Here is a 20,705-nt window from a genome sequence, read left to right as displayed (position 1 = left end):
AAATACCACAGCCTGGGAAGCATTGTAAGTAAATGAGGGGTTTAAGAAAAACAAAAGCACAAGAACAATGATATGGTAACCCCACTCAGCCTTATTATTGGGTCAACAGAACAGTGGAAGCTGTGGCAAATTGGAGATCACATTCATTGTCCATAAGGCATAATTGCTACTTATATCCCAGCCAGTTGTTACTGTAAGTGAATTGCTGATCCAAATCTTATATTTCACCCATACTATATAAGCCAAACAAAACACATCTGTGAGTCAAGTTCACTCAAAGGCTGCCAATTTGCAACTTCTGCCACAGATCTTTAAATGGGCCCAAATGCTTCTGTATCAGAGCAAACATTGTTATTCTGACGATACTCTCTAAAAAGGAAAAAAAGTCACTTATAAAAAAATGGGGTGAGAGTCAAATGCATCTTCATTTAATATCTTTTTTAATTAATGTAAATCTCAATAGAATACAGTACTAGAGGTCTGTGCCCCATACAGTGTTACTGTCTTTGTATGTTCAAGTTTGGAGATTCTATCTTCAAGAAGTTTCTTTTTAAAGAATTGGTTGTATCATTGGGATATACTGTCACATCAGTCATAGCCGTATCATGTGTTGAAAGGCTTAATATTTAGGTATCATTGGACTGTCACAGAGATCAGTGGCCAATAAAATACAAAGATTAAATAAAAGCTCAACATCACTACTAATCACAGTAAGTCATCCATTTATCAACAAATATTTATGGAGAGACTACTACATGCTAACACTGTTCAGTTACAGGAAAATAAAACCACTGCAAACATTCGTGTAACAAGTTTTCTATTTCTCCTGGGTAAATATGTAAGCAGGATTACTGGAACATAGGTAAGTATAGCAATGTATAAGAGTTGCAGTTGCTCCATATTCTTGCCAATATTGGTAGTATCATTTTTTGTTTTTGTTTTGCCATTCTAATAGGTGTGTATTGGCATCTGATTGTGCTTTTAATTTGCATTTCCTTAATGGCTAATGATGTTGGACATCTTTTCATGTGCTCAATTGCTATCCACATGTCCTCCTGAAGTGTCAAAGTCATTTGCCCATTTTTTAATTGGTTTTTTTGTTTTCTTACTATGGAACTATTAGAGTTTCATATGCTCTGGCTACAAGTTCCTAGATATGATTTGCAAAGATTTTTCTCTTATGTTTTCTTCTAGAAGTTTTAGAAGGTTAAGTGTTCCATTTGTTTATGATCTGTTTTGAGTACATTTTTACATAAGGTGCCAGATGTATCATTATCTCACTTATGACTGTCCCATTGTGCCAGTACCATTTAATGAAAACACTATCTGTTCTCTATTGGATTTCATTTGCATCTTTGGCAAAAGTCAACTGATCAGGGGCACCTGCGTGGCTCAGGTGGTTAAGTGTCTGCCTTTGGCTCAGGTCATGATCTCAGGGTCCTGGCATCGAGCCCCAAGTCAGGGTCCCTGCTCAGTGGATAGTCTGTTTCTCTTTTTCCCCTCTGTCCCTCCCCCCACTTGTGCACTCTCTCTCTCCCAAATAAATAAATAAAATCTTTAAAAAAAAAATCAACTAATCAATCAGTAAGACTTCAGAAATGGCTAAGTGAGGAACTTGGCAAATCCTTCCCAAGCAATGATAAAACTAGACAAAGTAGGGGCACTTCCGTGGCTCAGTCAGTTAAGCATCTGACTTCAGCTCAGGACATGCATGATCTCAGGGTCCTCGGATAGAGCCCCACATCAGGCTCCACCCTCAGCAGGGATTCGGCTTGTCCCTCTCTCTCTGCCCCCCTCCCACTCGTGTGTGTGTGCCTGCTCTCTCTCTCTCTCTCAAATAAATAAATAAAATCTTCAAAAAAAAAAAAACTAGACAAAGTTGTCAAAAACAACCATGTAAAGACTCTGGGAATTTGTCAGAGGCACATAACAAAATAAGAAGCATTAACTTAAGAAAATATTCTGAATCTCAGTAAGAACAGGTGGAGTCTGCAGCAGAAAGCCTGAGACTACAACTATCCCTACCCTGAGCTACATGGTGTGGAAGTTCTACCCAGATGGACAGCTCCATTGCCCTGCTGGAAGGAATGAAAATTCCATGCCCAGGCACAAAGTCAAAAACAATTCCAACTCAGGGGCCAAAAACCTGGGAAAGCCAACATCAGAGCTCACCTGAAGTCACAACACTGGTGAAGGCAAACAAGCAAACTAAAGACCACACAGAAAATTAATGGAAAAATCCAAGAAATGAGACAGTGAGTGGACCTTGCTAAGATTCCACTTATCCCTTGTAATCTACAAGGCCATGTATATGTACAAAGCTGCTTATATTCAGGAAAGACTAAAGAGGGTCCAAGTTGACTAGACATCCCTGGCTAAACATAAGGCCTTGCAAACACATTTGGAAAAAAAAGAAAAAAAAAAAAGGAAAGTCAAGTTGACTTGTAAACTGCTTGGACTTGAAAAACATTCCCCAAGTCACACACAGACTCAGCAAAAGATGGAATCCTTACTAGCTCAAGGTATATAAACACAACCTCTGATCAATCACTGACCCAAGAGTAAGCCCTAGGAAACCAGATTTAAAAATACTAACAAGAATTTTTTAAAAATCAAAACAAACAAACAAACGAAAAAAACTGAGTAGTGACTACATACTGTGGGGAAACAGACTCCACATAATTAGTCTAAGCAAGTCAATCAAGCAAATACATAGCAACAAGCACATCTGGGAGGGATGGGGTGAATAGGATCAGACTTCAAAGCTGCTACAATATATAATCTAAAATGGGCAGTTTTCAAAATGTCTAGGCAAACTAAAAAATTATGAGGTTATAATTATACAAAGAGTGTGTGACCCATACACAGGGGGAAAAAAAATAATAGAAACTATCCCTGAGAGGGCCCAGCTGTTAGACTTAGCATGACTTCAAAGCTGCTATTATAAATAGCTTCAGAGAACTAAAAGAATTTATAAAAGAATTTATATTTAAAGAATTAAAGGAAAGTATGATGACAATGACTCATCAAATAGAAAATATAGACAAAGAAAAATAAGTCAGAGAAAGATAAATACCATATGATCTCCTTTATATGTAGAATTTAAGAAACAAAACAAATGAGCAAGGAAAAAAAAGAGAGAGACAAACCAAGAAACAGACTCTTAACTATAGAGAACAAACTGATGGTTATCAGAGAAAAGGTAGATGGGGAGTGGCTGAAATAGGTGATGGGACTTAAAGAGTACACTTATAAAAAAAAAATATAGGCGCCTGGCTGGCTCAGTTAGTGGAGCATGTGACTATGGGTTGTGACTCACACGCCCAATGTTGGGTGTAGAGATTACTTAAAAAATAAAATAAAAATCTTTAGGGGTTCCTGGGTGGCTCAGTCAGTTAAGGATCTGCCTTCCGCCCACAACATGATCTCAGGGTCCTGGGATCAAGCCCAGTATCGGGCTCCGTGCTCAGTGGGGAGTCTGCTTCTTCCTCTTCTTCTGCCCCTCCCCTCGCTTGTGCTCTGTTACTCTCTCTCTCTAATAAATAAAATCTTAAAAAAAAAATTGACCTAATCTCAGCTGGTCCGCCCGAGACCCCCTGAACGCCAACCCTATTCCCCCCGTGCGGTCCCATTTCCGCTCCAACAAGATGAAAGAAACTATCATGAACCAGGAGAAACTTGCCAAACTGCAAGCACAAGTGCGCACTGGTGGGAAAGGAACTGCTCGCCGGAAGAAGAAGGTGGTTCATAGAATGGCTACAGCAAATGATAAAAAACTTCAGTTCTCCTTAAAGAAGTTCGGGGTAAACAATATCTCTGGTATTGAAGAAGTGAATATGTTCACAAACCAAGGACCAGTGATCCACTTTAACAACCCCAAAGTTCAGGCGTTGCTGGCCACGAACACTTTCACCATCACAGGCCATGCTGAGACAAAGCAGCTGACAGAAATGCTACCCCATATCTTAAACCAACTTGCTGCAGACAGTCTGACTAGTTGAAGAAGACTGGCTAAAGCTCTGCCCAAACAATCTGTAGCTGGAAAAGCACCACTTGCTACCGGAGAGGATGATGACGATGAAGTTCCTGATCTTGTGGAGAATTTTGATGAAGCTTACAAGAATGAAGCAAACTGAATTGAGTCAACTTCTGAAGAAGATAAAACTTGAAGAAGTTACTGGGAGCTGCTATTTTATATTATGACTGCTTTTTAAAATTTTGTTCATGGATCTGATAAAATCTGGATCTCTAATATTTTTAAGCCCAAGCCCCTTGGACACTGCAGCTCTTTTCAGTTTTTGCTTATACACAATTTATTCTTTGCAGCTAATTAAGCGGAAGAAGCCTGGGAATAAAGTTTGAAACAAGGTTAATAAAGTTCTTTGCCTAAGAAAAAAAAATAAAAATAAAATCTCCAATAAAAATTAATATATAGGGATGCCTGGATGGCTCAGTCACTTAAGGGTCTGCCTTCGGCTCAGGTCATGATCCCAGAGTCTTGGGATAGACCCCCGCACTGGGCTCCCTGCTCCGCAGGTAGCCCGCTTCTCCCTCTCCCTCTGCTGCTCCCCCTACTTATACTCACTCTCTGACAGTAGTTAACCAGTACCACAGATTAAAACAAGTATGATGGGAGATGAGGTTGGAGAGAGAAGTCCCTTCTAGCAAATATCTTAAACTTTATTATGACTTATAGGGGATAGAGTCACTACATGGACTTAAGAAAGGTTTCAAGTAACATCAGATATTAGTTTTAGAGGGATAACTTTATACTGAATATGAACTAAAGGTGGATGAGACAGAAAAGAAGAAAATCAGTTAGATCTAAGGCAGTGGCTAGGAGGATGGAGAGGACAAACTCAGGAGACAAAGATGGAACAAAATCAAGGATCTAGTAATCAGTTCTCACTGCATCAATGTGCATTATGAAGTGCACCTTCAGACACATGTTGATACTGTGTTTTACCTCTGGAAAAAACGGAGACAATGCAATAATGATGCAAATTTAAAAACAGAGCTACCCTATGACCCAGCAATTGCACTCCTAGGTATTTACCCCAAAGACACAGATGTAATGAAAAGAAGGGCCATATGCACCCCAATGTTCATAGCAGCAATGTCCGCAATAGCCAAACTGTGGAAAGAGCCGAGATGCCCTTCAACAGATGAATGGATAAAGAAGATGTGGTCCATATATACAATGGAATATGACTCAGCCGTCACAAAGGATGAATACCCAACTTTTACATCCACATGGATGGAACTGGAGGAGATTATGCTAAGTGAAATAAGTCAAGCAGAGAAAGTCAATTATCATATGGTTTCACTTATTTGTGGAACATAAGGAATAGCATGGAGGACATTAGGAGAAGGAAGGGAAAAATGAAGGGAGGGGATCGGAGGGAGAGATGAACCATGAGAGACTGTGGACTCTGAGAAACAAACTGAGGATTCTAGAGGGGAGGGGGGAGGGGGGATGGGTTAGCCTGGTGATGGGTATTAAGGAGGGCACGTACTGCATGGAGCACTGGGTGTTATACGAAAACAATGGATCGTGGATCACCACATCAAAAACTAATGATGTAATGTATGGTGACTAACATATAATAAAATTTTAAAAAATGATGCAAAGTCATTAGCCTGGAAAACTAAGAAAGGGAGGGAAAAGGACACTTGGTTTAGTTTTAAACCAATTTGAGATCCTATCAGATATGCCTGAGCTGTTGATCAAGCACCTGATACATAAGCCAGAGTTCAAGAGAGAAGCAAATCAATGAATTATTATGCAGTAGTGATAAAGCCAAGGAACTCTAAAAGACTACCTAGAGAGGATATAAAGTAGGAGAGAAAAGGTCATTAGCAGAAGAAAAAAAAATATCTATATTTGTACAGAAGGCAGAGGAGGTTAACCAAAGAAGACTGAGAGTAATCAGAAAGGCTGAAAGGATACCAGGAAAGAGAGGCCACCCCATCCTATTTGAATATGGCAGAATAAGATCACTACTTCTTCCTTTCTTCGAAATCATCAAAAAAAAAAAAAAAGAGCAAGATAAACAGGAAGAAAACCCCATCTTTGATGAAACTAGGAGATATCTGAAGCCAGAGAACATATGGGAAATCTGCCAAAGTGTTGATCCAAAAGGGATGCAGAAAGAAACAGAAAAAAATACCCACCCAGGGTTATAAACTCAGAAAGAACTGGCAAGGCATATTTCTCCTAGGTGAAAGGAAGCCACTAAAAGGCCAAAACAAAAATCCTTGTTTACAACAGTTCAAGCAGGGCACACAAACTGGAGAGTATGAAGTTACTCTTCATACTCTAGAAAGTGTAGAAAATTATCGCTCTCAAACTAATATGTGATGTTACTTGAAACCTTTCTTAAGTCTATGTAGTGACTCTATCCCCTATAGGATAAAGTTCAAGCTATTTAATATAATTCTCTGGACTAGATTTGGTTCCAAGAAGCAGGGAAGGCCAAACAAACAAGAAATCACACAGAGAAACCATATTCATAGAAAGCAGTCTCTGTGTGGCAGGGGCAACAAAAGACTTTGTAGTGAACAGACCCACTGCAGCCTATAGGCTGGAGAAATATCATGAAAATAAGCTCCACACAATCTCGAATCATGAGGAAAAAGTTCAGGGGGCTTTGCACACAACCCAAGAATAAGTTTTGCATAAAAATATTCACTAAGGGGGTGCCTGGGTGGCTCAGTCGTTAAGCATCTGCTCAGGTCGTGATCCCAGGTGCCTAGGATTGAACCCCACATCAGGCTCCCTGCTCAGCAGGAAGTCTGCTTCTCCGTCTCCCACTCCCCCTGCTTGTGTGCTCTCTCTCACTGTCCTTCTCTGTCAAAAAATAAATAAAATCTTTTAAAAAAAAATTCACTAAGCACTGCCTGTACTAGCTAAAAATTGAAACCCACTAAATAGCCATCAATCAAAAAGTAGAGAAATTCTGATATTAGTCTAAGAAGATGTTATTGGAACATGTCTGAAAGAAATGGAGTACATAGATGTAACCACATAGTTAAGGCTCAAAAACACATTGTTGAACACAAAAAGCAAACTACAAGATGATACACATGATGATGTCATTTATATAAAATGTCATTAAAAACAATGCTATAATCATAAGCAATAACAACATAAAGTATAGATGGGAATATTAAACACCATATTCAGGGTCGTAGTTTTATCTCTGGAGTTAGAAGGAGAGGAATGGCACCTGAGAGGGGTGCTGAGGGACTTCACATGCAACTCTAGGAAAAAGGTTAGGATTGACAGAGCTAGATAGTCATATGTTACCCTCTATAAATTACCCTCCCTGCTTGCCTTTGGAACTCAGTCACCACATTGTGAGGAATCACAAACGAGCCCAGGTGGAGAGACCTCACATAAAAACCCACATGGAGAGGAATTAAGGTGGCCAACATATAGCCAGCATCTTCCACCAGACATCTGCATGAACAAGCCTTCAGAAGATTCCAGAACCAGCATTTAAATCTTCCAGCTGAAGCCCCACACATCACGAAATAGGGACAAGCTGTCTCTGAGATCCAAATTCCTAATTTACTCCTGAGCACAAATGGTCACTTTATGCCACTACCTTTTGGGATAATATGTTACAAAGGCATAGTAACCAGAACAACAAATATTACAATGAAATGAAAAGTATTTCCAGCGCCTAGCATAAAGTCTCAGTCCTATTTGCTAAATTTTCAAAACTGCTAACAGTTGTAAACTTACTTCAGTTTAATAATTATAAAGCTTCTTACCTCCAAACTTCCAGAATGTGCTGCCCAATGTAAAGGGGTAAACTTATGGAGAATGTCAACTTCATTAATGCAGACTCCTCGTTCTATTATATCTGAAAGCTGCTTTACATCTCCAGCCCGTACTGCATCATGTATGTTACCAAAATGAACCTTCTTCCGGGCACCTATTGAAAATCAAATTGCTTAACATATATTACAAAACTTAAAAAAAAAAAAAAGACTAAAGCAATGATTCAACAGAAAGCACAAAATCACTTTGGTTTTCCAAACAATTTACTACAAAGATGTTTGTGATTAACATCTCAATCAGACTTCCATTTCAGCTCTAACACATAAAGAGCACGGAAGTTATCACTCCCATAGGTAGAGGAAAAGCTGAACAAACAGAAAATCAACAACTTTTCCTGGACTCATCAGAGGACCGAGGTCTCAGGGCCAATCGGTTCCCTGAGTCTGGAGAGACACACAAATACAGAAAAACACAAACAAGTTCAGCTTACCTGGAGCCAAAACCACCGGAGCCATAAACTTCAAAGCACTGAAATGGTAATTTTGACAAATTGCTAGATGCTGGGCAAGTATTAGCCTACGAGTGAGAACTCTTTGGGGCCACAGTCTTAGAAGGCCCCCACATTTTCATAGATTTTACCCCACCAGGGTAAATCCCACCAGGTTATCACTGTGAAAAGTCAAAAAGAATCACTTCATGTCTTTGTCAGGGAAAGGGGGAAAGCAACCATTTTGAAATATACCCAGCGCATTCTCCATGAGAGAGACCTACTCTCCAGTGATTTTACCAGAGCCTTATCTCATATAGGCTGATAAATTCTATCAATCTATTTTTCTTATCCTTCTCATATGTACTATACTAAGAAAGGAATGGCAGGTCACATGCTTACTTCATACACTCCAGTGGTCTTATATTTTATAATTTAATGTTCCAAACATCGAGACTACATTGTGACTGTGCAATATTTTAATGTGTACCTAAGCCAGAAGCAACAAAGGTATCTAAGCATGAACAAACAGTTGTTGGAGGAGAAAGAAGAGAGTTTAATCAAAGCATTTCCTAAACAAAAAGGCACAATTCCTGACCTCAAATTGTTTTCGAAAGAACTCACCAACATTTCTGGTAGATAATCTATGCAATCTGTACTACTACTTATTTATGTATATGTCCTTTCTCCACAACTCAAGTGTTAATTTCTTGAGGGCTGGAATCATATCTTACACCACCCCTTAACAAAATGCTGCACATTTTATTCAAAAATCCTTTCTGAGCATCTACCATGTGCCAAGCACTTTGATATTATTGAATAAGGAAAGGGTTAAGGTATAGGCAGGGAAAGACTGGGGGCTCCTGGCTAGGTTCTGAGACTATTCCTGGCAGGCAGAAGCACTAAGACAGAGTGAACAGGATATAAGAAAATAGACCACCTGGCTTCAGATGCTTGGGAGTATTCTTCTTTGCCAGCTACAGTGTATCACAGAAAATGACCAAATCTCAAAAAATTAAGCCATTAAGGGTGTTATCAATAGTCCTTGCTCAAACCAAGATGGCACAAGAATCTCAAGGCCACAAGTTTCCCAGTCAGTTCTCAATAAAAGATAGCCACTAAAAACCCTCAGTGGCAACCCTCTCACTCTCGAGAGCTTTTTCTGTATCCTTTCTTAACAAAACTCTACTGCTTTACTCATTCTCCTTTGACTATGAGATTCATTCTTCGATTCCATGAGACAAGAACCTAGCTCTCCCACTTCAATATGATGGAAAATGGACATGGATTTAATACATTTTCTTTCCACCAACACTTTAAAATCTACTTGGATAAATTCGATAAAATAAAAAAAACTGACTGATGCACTAAGAAAGTACAGGTAAAATTAAGACTTTGGAGAAGTAAACATTTAAGCAAGACCTTGAAGAACAATTAAGATATATCCATATGGGGAAGGGTGCAAGGAAGGGACCAAAAATAACCAAGCCATTTAATAAATGTTTAATGATGTTAATCCCTTAGGTCAGACCTTCACTCTTCTCCTTTAAACTAATACTACAAGATCTACAAATGATGTTCTACCCACTCTAATCCACTTTATACAGAGACACTATCCTGATCACTTCATGCCTCTACTCCACTAACTGCTTCTGGTTATCCACTGCTGGTCTAGAGAACAAAGTCCAAACTCTCAGAATGACAATATATGCAAGCCCATAATTTGGCTCCATCTAATTGTATGCCTTTTTTTTTCACCCCATCCCATCCCAATTCATTCATTCATCCACACATCCATCCACTCAACATTAATTTGGTGTCTACCACAAAGATAAAAAGATGAAGACAACATGGTCTCTATCCTCAAAGAATTCACAGAAAGATACAAATACAAATTATAAAATAATATGGTAGGAGCAATAACAGAAATAGTCATAAAAACTTACGGAAGCACAGAAGACATCTAACGCGGCCACGGTAGGAAGAAAGGGGAACAGAACGGATTTCTGGGGAAGGTAAGATCTAAAATGAATCTTCAAGGATTAGCAGGAGTTTGCCAGGTAAAATGGGGACAGGGAAAGGCAACCTAAACAGCATGAACAGTAGGATGTGGTCAAGAAACCACACATACACACACACACACACACACACACACACACACACACACACACACACGCAAAACCCCATCCTATTGCTGAAGGGCAGCAAAAAGGCAAGACTGGAGACTCAGGAAGACCATGTTAGAAGAAAGCTACAATAGTCTACACCAGAGAGGTTGAAACCCTCAACTAAAAGAGTGGCAGTAGGAACAGAAAAGGAGACAGATTCAACAAATATGGAAATAGAATGATTTGAACTTCGATGCATACAGTGGATGAAATAAGGAGAAACAGGATGACTCCAAGGTGTCTGGATTAGTTACCTGTAGCAGACACCAAAGGACAGAGAGGGCATATGGATTCAAAATCCTATTTTGCACATGTTGATCTTGAGGTGCCAAAGGAAGAGTTCCAGAAGGGAGCTGTATATATGAGTCTGCAGCAGATCTCAGTGTTAGGTGTCTCTCAGTATTAGTTTTTTTCTGATACCCATCCTCACCCCATAGTGAAGCCAATGGCATGCTACTCTTTATAATATTCATCACACTAGTTATTATTTGCTCAGTATTTATCTTTCTTCCTAGAAGGTAAGGAATGTGCCTGTCTTCTTCAGTGATATAACCTTAAGATACAACAAATATTAGGCACTCAATTAATATTTACTGGATGATTGAGTAACGCAGAATTCACTAGGGTTTAAGTCATAGTACACGACCAGAAAAAAAGCACTAGTGATGGCATTATCCGGAGGGGGGGCGGGGACAGCATTTAAGGAAAGGATGGAAGAAAAGTTATCTAAGGGAAAGGGAGAGTCAACAGTGTGGAAGGAAGAAAACTAGGTAAGTCTAAAGTCATCTCCACAGGGTCAAATGCTGCAGAGAAGCCAAGAGTCCCTAACATTTAACAAGCGTTTATGTCAATCTGGGCAAGAAGTTTCAGGAATAATGCAGGTGGAAGAAAGAGAGGAAAGCTGAAGTGAAGGAGGATGAGAAACAGATGAACAGCTTTGGGACCCACTTAAAATAGGTCAGTTAAGGGAAATTAGGAGTCACGGCTGAGAAAGGAAACTGCCAGAAAGGGCCAACGCTGTTGTGGGTGAAATGAGAAAAGCACAGTGGCCGAGACAAAGGTAAGTGAAGTAGTCTGACTCACACGGGGTTGCAGTCTCCCTAGAGGAGGTGGAGGGGCCTGAATCGGACACCCCTGGCATGGTGCGATCCCTCGGACTCCGGGGAGGACTCGAGTCCAGGCCTCCGCTGCTGCGGCGATCTTCACTTGCTGTCACCCACGAGCCACTGTAGTGGCTGCCTTCGTCGTCGCTAAGACCGGGGACCCGGTCCTCCCTGGTTTTCTCCCAAAAGCTCCGGCAGCGGAAACCCTCGTCTATACTTTCTCTCTCCCAGAAGCCACGGAGGCAGCAGCTGGTGTCTACGCTCACCGCGGAGGAGTCGCTGGCCGCGTAGCCGCGGTCTTCACTTATTCCCTCCCAGGAATTACTGAGGCTGTGGCCGCCATAGACACTCCCTTCCTCCCAAGAGCCACTGAGGCGGCGTCTGCAGTAGTCACTGCCTCTCTCGCCGGAGTCGCCGGGTTGGGGGCCCGGGACTTCTCTGACACCCTCCCAAGAATCACTAAAGCAGAGGCCGCGGTCTTCTCCGACCAGTCCCTCACAGTCACTAGTTCGGTGGCTGCCGACCTCACTTAAATTCACGTCGCTGCTGCTGAAGCCTTGGGCTCCCCTTACTCTCTCCCAGGAGCTGCTGTGACGGCGGCCTCCATCTCCCGTAACTCTCTCCCGAGAGACACTGCCCAGGTTTTCATTGACTCTTCTCGAATCACTGGGGGAGAAACCGATGTTTTCACTTAGTCTTCTTGTAGAGCCCCGACAGAGGTGGCCGCCGTCTTCACGGATTCTTTCCCAGTCTTCACTGGGACTAAAGTCCTGGTCTTCGCTAACTCTTTCCCTTAACTGGCCGCCGCGTTGGCCGTGTCGGCCGTTTATCCTCCACACGCGATGGCTACTGAGGCGGCCGCCGTCTTCGGTTGCTACTCCCCGCGAGTCATTCTGGCGGCGGCCGCCGTGGGCTGGTACCCTCTCCTCGGAGTTGCTTTCCAGCGTCCTGACTCCAGCCAACTTGTTAGAGGGGTCGTGGAGCCGTTGCCTTGGAAACGGGTAAACTTCCGGCGTGCTGCGGTCATTTCCACTTCCTCACGGCCTTGCGTCACTTCCGACTTCCCCTCAACCTTTTTCAAGGCTTCGCCTCTAGAGAAATCGGAGGATGGTAAGAACCCGTGTTCGTGAAATTCGGCACGGTCTCACATCCAGCCTATCTAGGCCCTGTCTCTCTAATGACCTACCATCCATCGCGCTTTCCATGCCTCAGCGACGCAGGTGGAGACTCCAGGACTTCAGTTGCGTAGGTGACCTGTGTGGCGCGGGCCGGGTGGGGCCTTTCTTCGTTCTTGGCAAACCTAGTATAATTTTTAAGCGCTTGTTGGAACATTGGAAGAAATATGTGCTAACCTACCATTTCACAGGTATGGAGAAAGACCCAGAGGAAAAGTTAGCTGCAGCCGCTTTCATTATTGAATGCTTATTAGTGCCAGGCTCTTGGGTAATTGCTTGGCGCTTAATTCTCAGAATAAATTTGTAAGGTAGGTGTTGTCCCTGATTTGTAGGTGAGGCAATTTAAGGTATCAGTAATTCGCTAAGGACAAACAGGTAAGTTGTGGAGCCAGTATAAACACAGGTCAGTAGTCAAAAAGACTGCCCCAGGATTCCTGACTCCCAACTCCAAGGTTCCTTTTAATGTAAAATGTTCACTTTCAACAGTTTGGCCCACATCTTTTTCTCTAACTTTATTGCTTAATGTGTATTCTTCCATTCACTCTTTATTGAAAATACAGGGGAGTGGGAGGGGACATCTGGCTGGCTCAGTTGGTAGAGCTTGCGACTGGATCTCAGGGTGGTGAGTTACAGCCCCACGTTGGGCTTGAAGCCTACTTAAAAAAGAAAAAGAAAATACATGGGTTTAGCAGCGGAGAATAGAGAAATTAGAATTCTCTACCCGCCAAGGGTATCACCCACCTTAATTCCCCTTTCACCCTTTTTTTTCCCCATCCTTATTTCTTTGCCACAGGTTTTGTTCTTAAACACACTTGGGAAATTCCCCTCACCCTATCTTACCTCTCTTGAAATACAGTAAATTGACTTTAACTTCCATAGCCTCTTGTAATATTGGTAATATTAGTAATTGTCATTTGCTGAGTTCATGTGAGTCTGACACTGTACTAAGTACTTTATATTAGTTTTGTTATTTAATCCTTAACATAACCTTCCAGAACAGTATTACTCTTCCTTTTTACAGGTAAAGACAAAAAGCACCAAAGTTAATTGCCTGAAGATTCGCAGCTAGTAAGTATTAAGTACCTGAATTAGGTGTCCAACCTAGGTCTTTGATTTTGCCGGACATACTTCTCAAAGCCTCTGAATTTTCACAGCCTTTATTAGACCACTTAACGCATTATATTAAAATTACCTATTTAACAGTTGATCCTCACCCCGACTCCCCAAGGACTCTGAGCTTCTGGAAGGTAGGGACTATATCATCATTCATCTTGGTTTTCCTGACATTCGGAATACTTAGTTCAAGGGGAGGGCTTAGTAGCTGTGGTGTGGGTTAGCAGATGGCTTGACGATCAGTTGTTTGGTGGATGAACTGATAGAATGAAAATCATCTTTTTTACAGTTGGGAGGGAATTTGGGATTAGTCATCCCAGTCCCCTTATCTTTAGAAATAGGGCAACTAAGGTGTTTTGTCTTACCAGACGTCTATTGAGTTATTAATAGGGGCCAGTTTCTATGCTAAATGATTTGCAAATAGTTTCAAACTTAATCTGTATTATTATTTCTGTTTTTACAGATGAAGAAACTGCTCACATGTGGCCAAGATCACATAAGTAGGAGGTGGGGGATTGAACCCACTCTGACTGACTCCAAATTAATACAGAGTTTGTAGCCACTTACGTAATAATGGTAAAGGCTTCGTTTATTGCAATGTTGTATGGATAAATTCACTGAGGGTCAGCACATCCTTAAAGGATGCACAAATGTCAGGAAGGATCAGAAAAGAAAACAGAAATAGCAGAGAAGCAGAAAAAATAAAATCTCCCAAAATAAACTTAAAGGAATTAATAAAAACAGATACTAATGAAATAGAAAATAAAATTAATAGTAGCTTCTGTTTGAAAAGGACAATAAATAGGGCGCCTGGGTGGCTCAGGCATTAAGTGTCTGCCTTCGGCTGAGGTCATGATCCTAGGGTCCTGGGATCGAGTCCCGCATCAGGCTCCCTGCTCCGCTGGAAGCATGCTTCTCCCTCTCCCACTCCCCCTGCTTGTGTTCCTGCTCTCGCTGTCTCTCTCTGTCAAATAAATAAAATCTTAAAAAAAAAAAAAAAATAGATACTTAGCAAATCTAAAAAGAAAAGAAAGCAGTATTTGGAAATAAAGGGAACATTACAGATACGAGGGACTTCCATAATTAGAAGTGAACTTAGAAAAGCCTTATACTAATAATCTTGAAAACTGACTTGAACAATTTTCTAGGAAAATACAGACTTCAAAAAATTGGCTCAAGAGTTAGAAAACCTTAATAAACTGATAATCATGAAAGAATGCCCTATATATATATATCCCTGACAGAAGTCACCAGGAACAAAGCATAGAGAAGAATGGAGTATGTCCCAACTATGAAAGCATAACCATAGCAGAATCGGAAAAAACAATCAAATAAAACCTAGCTCAGTCTCACTTATGAATACTCATGCAAAAAACCTAAGGAAACAAGCCAACAGTGCATTTAGAGAATGATGTCATAACCAAGTTGGGTTAATCCTACCAGTAAAAGGATGGTCAACATTAGACAAGTAATGAAAATTTTCTATATTAGTAGATAAAGGAGAAAAACTATATGGCCATAATTGGTAATGAAAACACTTGAAAAATTAGCATCTATTACTGATTTTTTAAAAAAATACAATTTATATTAAGCAAGTAACAAAAGGAAGCTTGCTTAACTGGATGAAGGGTATCAACCAGAAATAAACAGCACACTTAATGTCATGAGCCAGGTTATATCTCCTGTCATTCATACAATTCAACATTTTTCTGAGAATTTTGGATCCAGTATAATAGTAATAAGCGAGAGAGAAGTAAGGTATGAAATTGAAAAGGAAGGAATTAAGATAAGTGATATTGTTTACCTGGAAAATCTATAAGGAAGATGGTAAGCTCTCAGCAACATACAGAAGATTTTTTATAAACTAGGTATAATCAACTTTTAAATGTAAAGAACTCACATTAGCAACAGTGGTGAGACATTCTAGAAATCTATCAAGAAATAAGCAAAACCTACATTAAAAAAACAATTTCATTTATGGATGTTACAGAAAATCAGAATAAATGGAAAGACCTGCTGTGTCCCTAGATAAGTAGGCTCAGTGTTGTAAAGATAAGATTTTTTTTTTTTTTAAGATTTTATTTATTTATTCATGAAAGAGAGAGAGAGAGGCAGAGGGAGAAGAAGGCTCCCAAGGAGCAGGGAGCCCGACGCGGGACTCGATCCCAGGACCCTGGGATCATGACCTGAGCCGAAGGTAGACGCCCAACCATCTGAGCCATCCAGGCGCCCCGTAAAGATAAGATTCTCCTCCCATTATAAATTTGTTGCATTTCAAGTAATTCTAACAATTTTTAGTGGAAATCAACAAGGTGATTTTTTATTTGGAAGAATGTAGGTGCAAGATTAACCAAAATGTGTTTTTAAAAAGAAGAATGAGGGGTGCCTGGATGACTCAGTCGGTTAGGTGTCTGCCTTCGGCTCAGGTCATGATCCGAGGGTCCTGGGATTGAGTCCCGCATTGGGCTCCCTGCTGAGCGGGGAGCCTGCTTCTCCCTCTGCCCCTTCCCCCTGCTCATGCTCTTGCTCTCTCTCAAATGAATAAATAAATCTTTAAAAAAAATAAAAAAGAATGAGACCTCACCCAAATACCCATCAGAACTACAAAGCTAGGTTATTTGTAACAGGGAGGTACTGGAATAGGATCAAATAGTGGAACAAACAAATTCAGAAATAACCCCATGTATACATTTGTTATAGAGGTGGCATTTCAAATAGAGAAATAAGCTCTCTTTCATATGCAAAAATTTCAGAATTGAAGATATTAAAGTTCTAGAATACAGAAATTTGTTTTACATATCTAAGGCAGGGCTTCCTAAGCAATACAAACTCCAAAGATAACAGAAAAAATTTATAAACATTTAAAAGGCTACAAGATACATTACCATGAAGTTGAGACCGGAGGTAGACAGTATTTATCAAGTCTGAGAAAGAGTAACTCTAGATACACTAATGAGCAAAACGTGTGATTAAAAATACCAAAAGCAAGTACACCTGAGACTAACGAATGCTGTACGTCAACTATACTTAAATTTGAAAAAAAAATTACCAAGTTTACTCAAAACTCATTGAGAAAATGCTCTCAGCACGTCACTATGATAAAAACTAGAAGATGGATAATGAGTGTTGGAAGAGGTCTGAAGCCTCTGCTGGTGAGATTTTAAATTGGTGTGACCCATGAAGGACAATTTGGCAGTATCCGTCAAAACTAAACATACATTACCCTGAGTCAGGAGATACCCAGTTGTAAAATATTCAAAATAACGTTCTGTTGTAGTAGGACAGTCATTGCAGTGTGTTATAGTTGTAAATAATTAGACACTTGGATATCCATCAGTGAAAGAATGGCTAAATTATGCTACATTCCTATGAAATACTACAGTTTAAAAATGAGATCTACAGCATTAACATAGAAAAAGACAGTAAATGAAAAAAGGCAAAATGTATGCAATCTTAGTATTTTAAAATTTCTTTGTAAAATTTTTATTTTTTTTTAAGATTTTGACAGACACAGCGAGAGAGGGAACACAAGTAGGGGGAGTGGGAGAAGGAGAAGCAGGCTCCCTGCTGAGCAGGGAACCCGATGCAGGGCTTGACCTGAACTAAAGGCAGACGCTTAAAGACTGAGCCACCCGGGTGCCCCTTCTTTGTAAAATTTTTTTCAAAGAATCTATAGAAGATTAACTCAGTACAAGAAAGATGTGAAAGGAGACTTTTTCTGTATTGATTTTTTTAAGTTTTACAAAAATTCTTCCTAAATAAAAATACAGAAGCACAGAAAAACATGTTATATAGAGCAAGAGAAAGTAGTTTTAAGGAGTACATGGGCCAGGGAAGATTAAGAAGCTAAGAATAACACTGGTTTTGGCAAGGAGTCATTGGTAACACTTAGGAGTCAAGATGTAAAAACCCAGAATGCACAGGATTTCAAGGTAAGTGAGGGACTGATTAAAGGAAATGTCTCAAGTGAAGCATTCCAGAACACAATGAAGTGGGCATCTCAGCATTCCAGAGAAGTGGAGCTCTTTGTAAGTAGGAAACTTATGGTTCCACCTCTGTTTTTTCAAAGAGGGGTCTGCCTAATCTCCCATAAACCAGCTCTTTGCATTTAGTTCCACAGGAGGGAGCAGGGCCAATCCCAGGCCAAAAATTCAATTAAATGCGTTTTGGTAACCAATTTCCTTGCCTAAATACTCCCTTCCTTTGCTTCCCAGGCATTCTTGCTCTCCCTTTGATGCCCACCTCCAGACTTTCACCCTGTAGGTGAACTTTTTTGCTCTTAACTTGCTCTTTCCCACCTGCACAGCAAAGTGAGCCCATATAGGATTAGGAGAAAACCCTACTTCTGCAGAAGTTCACGTCCTTTTGGATGATAGCCTTTCACATTTTTACCTCCAGATTACCTCCTCTTTAGTCTGCTAAAACTTTCCACTTCCCGTATTTTTCTGAATATTTCGTATAAACCTCTTGTAGCATTTAATAGTTGCTAAATAGGTTGCAAATAAAGTCTGCTGGGAAAACAAAACTAGAATCGTCTATTTTAGGTTAGTTGTTACTTGAAAATCTTTGAATTTTTATTATGTTTTTTTTTTTGCTAAAGCTTATTTTATTTTTAGCTAAATAACAGATTACTTTGTAGTATTTTCCAGAACAGTAAAGTTAAAACTAAGTTTTAACCAATTATGTTGAAGTCAGAATATTGTAGAGGGTATAAACAATGAAATTTGCAGGTTTTAGGAAATAAAATGCTTTTATTCTCACAAACTTCAACTGTTACTTCAAAAAACAGTATTCCATCTTACATAAGGCTTCCTTTGGTTTTCCTTGCTACACTTTCCACTGTAGATTACTTACTCATTCTAGTTCCCAGTAGTAGGTGTTGATTATTACTTTTCCATCTTTTGGGGCTACAGTTCAGTGTTGCTTTCTAGATCACTTATCAGATCTAGTTCATTAAAATCAACTATGGGTTTTTTTTAAATTCAGATATAGTTGACATTATTTTCATGTATAACTATGGAGCTTTCTAAATGGTAGAGGGATTTGAATGAGAATCTACTTAATGAGACCCTCCAGAGATAAACAATCTGTTAATATTCACTGATTGTAATGCAGTGAAATTTGGGGGCCACACATCTAAATCACTACCCAATATTCAACCTCCCACCTCAAAGAAAAACTAGGAACTGGATTTTCAATTCCAACTATAAATACCTATGATCATCTCAGAGGTATTGTCCCTCTGCCACTCCAGAGCTAATTCCTTTTGTGCTATTGATAATCTCTTTTCAAATCTGAGACTGGTCTATCATCTGTCTTCAAGTCTCTCTAATTAACTCCTTTTAACATATATGTTAACATCTCTTTTTTGTCTCATTCTGACTATTAAATTTCCAGTTAAATTTCATAAAGAGTAGCTCTTACAATTTTGTCACCTCTCACCCACACAACCCAGTGCAACTGGTGTTAACACCCATACTCACCTGTTCTTCAGTCAGTCATTAGGGGATATTTCTGTATCGTTCCATATTTTCTTGACTTTGTTTACTGCCCATTCTTTGAATTTTTTTTACCATTACTGTTTTTTGTTTTGTTTTGTTTTGTTTTTTCTCAATAGTGCTTACCCTTCTACTTAAGAGTCTAAATGTTTGCTTCTCAAGGACTTGACCCTTGATATGGATACTCTTGGTACACTGGTAGGTTAGAATGTCGCCTTTCTTTTGTCATACACTTTAAGCATTTGATAAAAGTTATGATCCCCCAAAAGAAGGCAACAGAAAATTTTGCCTACGTTTTTGGATTCAGACCCCAGCATTTCTTCCATGACAGTGTTCGTTTATATTCATAAATTCAGCTATCACACAATGTGTTTTCACCTCTCAAATCCAGTGGACACCTATCAGTTTTTCTTACTGAACCTCTTTATAACATTTGACAATCTCATAAATTTCTATTCACTTGATTCTTAAAAAAGATGCAGATAGGATTTGTTTAAAATTTCTGGTGGCTCCCATGCTCACCAATGTAATACAAACTTCTAAGTATGACCAAGAAGACTCTTCATAATCTATTCAAAGTTGTTAGATTTTTAACCATATAAAAAATTTTTGAAAACACATGTGTTTTCAAGCTTTTATGTTTGCTGTCCATTCTCCATAGATACCCTTCCCACCAGTGTGGACTCCTGTCTTCCAAGACCCAATACCCCAAATACCACCACCTCCATAAAGTCTTCCTTAACCCAATTCCAGGTAGTTTGATGTACCTACTTAAGGTATTCTTTTTAATTGCAGTAGTAGTACAGAATAAAATGAAGCAAAACCAGGTCTACATTCTTATTCTACAACTTTTTGCGTGATTCAATCTGTACGTTGGGGATACCATCTACTATGTAGGATTATCTGTAAATACTAAAGATATATATAAAAAATTTGCCAGTGCCTACCCCACAGTAAATGCTCAACAAAGAAAATTGTTTTACATGCCCATCTCCTCCAATAGATGGCAGAAAAGATTAATCTTCATCCACAGAGTTCCTGGCTTATAGCAGGTGCCATGTTCATGTTTTAAAGAACAGTAATGAACAAAGACGTAAGAAAAGTCACATTCTAAAGTCATTCAAGAAATAAAGAGATACAAACTGGAAGTTTCTTCATCATTCTATTTATTACATGTATGAATATTAACATCTCATGGTATCCATCTAATTCAGTCAAAACCAACAAAGGAAAAAGGTTAACCATGTTTCAAATGAACATTCTTACAGATTCCCCTGTAACTTAAAATAGAAATATGTTCATCTGCATTAAATCATTTGACATATTTGAAAAATGTCATTTAAAAAAAAAATCACCTTTAGTACTTAAATAT

General features: G+C 39.6%; 1 protein-coding gene and 1 long non-coding RNA gene across 3 annotated transcripts in view; one reads left to right on the top strand and one right to left on the bottom strand.

Annotated features, from left to right (window-relative positions):
* ANKRD42 (ankyrin repeat domain 42) overlaps positions 1–12,532 on the bottom strand; it is an 89,381-nt gene extending 76,849 nt beyond the window's left edge. The window contains exons 1-2 of one of the 2 annotated variants that reach the window (XM_073879797.1): positions 11,528–12,532; positions 7,780–7,943 (exon numbers count right to left, since the gene is read on the bottom strand). In XM_073879797.1, coding sequence (XP_073735898.1) covers positions 7,780–7,943; positions 11,528–11,585 — 222 coding nt within the window. In that variant the 5' untranslated portion in view covers positions 11,586–12,532. Of the gene's footprint in view, positions 1–7,779; positions 7,944–8,279; positions 8,393–11,527 lie in introns of those variants that run through there. The other variant, XM_073879798.1, reaches the window with a different exon arrangement.
* Positions 12,533–12,618: 86 nt separating this feature from the next.
* Positions 12,619–15,900, top strand: LOC112806096 (uncharacterized). Its single transcript, XR_003203802.2, has 4 exons — positions 12,619–12,792; positions 13,744–13,790; positions 13,926–13,969; positions 14,299–15,900. It is a non-coding gene; the product is annotated as an uncharacterized lncRNA (long non-coding RNA).
* The last annotated feature ends 4,805 nt before the right edge of the window (positions 15,901–20,705 follow it).

Source organism: Callorhinus ursinus, unplaced genomic scaffold (genome assembly GCF_003265705.2).
Source record: "Callorhinus ursinus isolate GAN/ISIS: 27379988/994484 unplaced genomic scaffold, GSC_fseal_2.0 scaffold35, whole genome shotgun sequence".
Lineage (NCBI taxonomy): Eukaryota > Metazoa > Chordata > Mammalia > Carnivora > Otariidae > Callorhinus > Callorhinus ursinus.
This window is presented reverse-complemented; position numbering and strand designations above follow the sequence as displayed.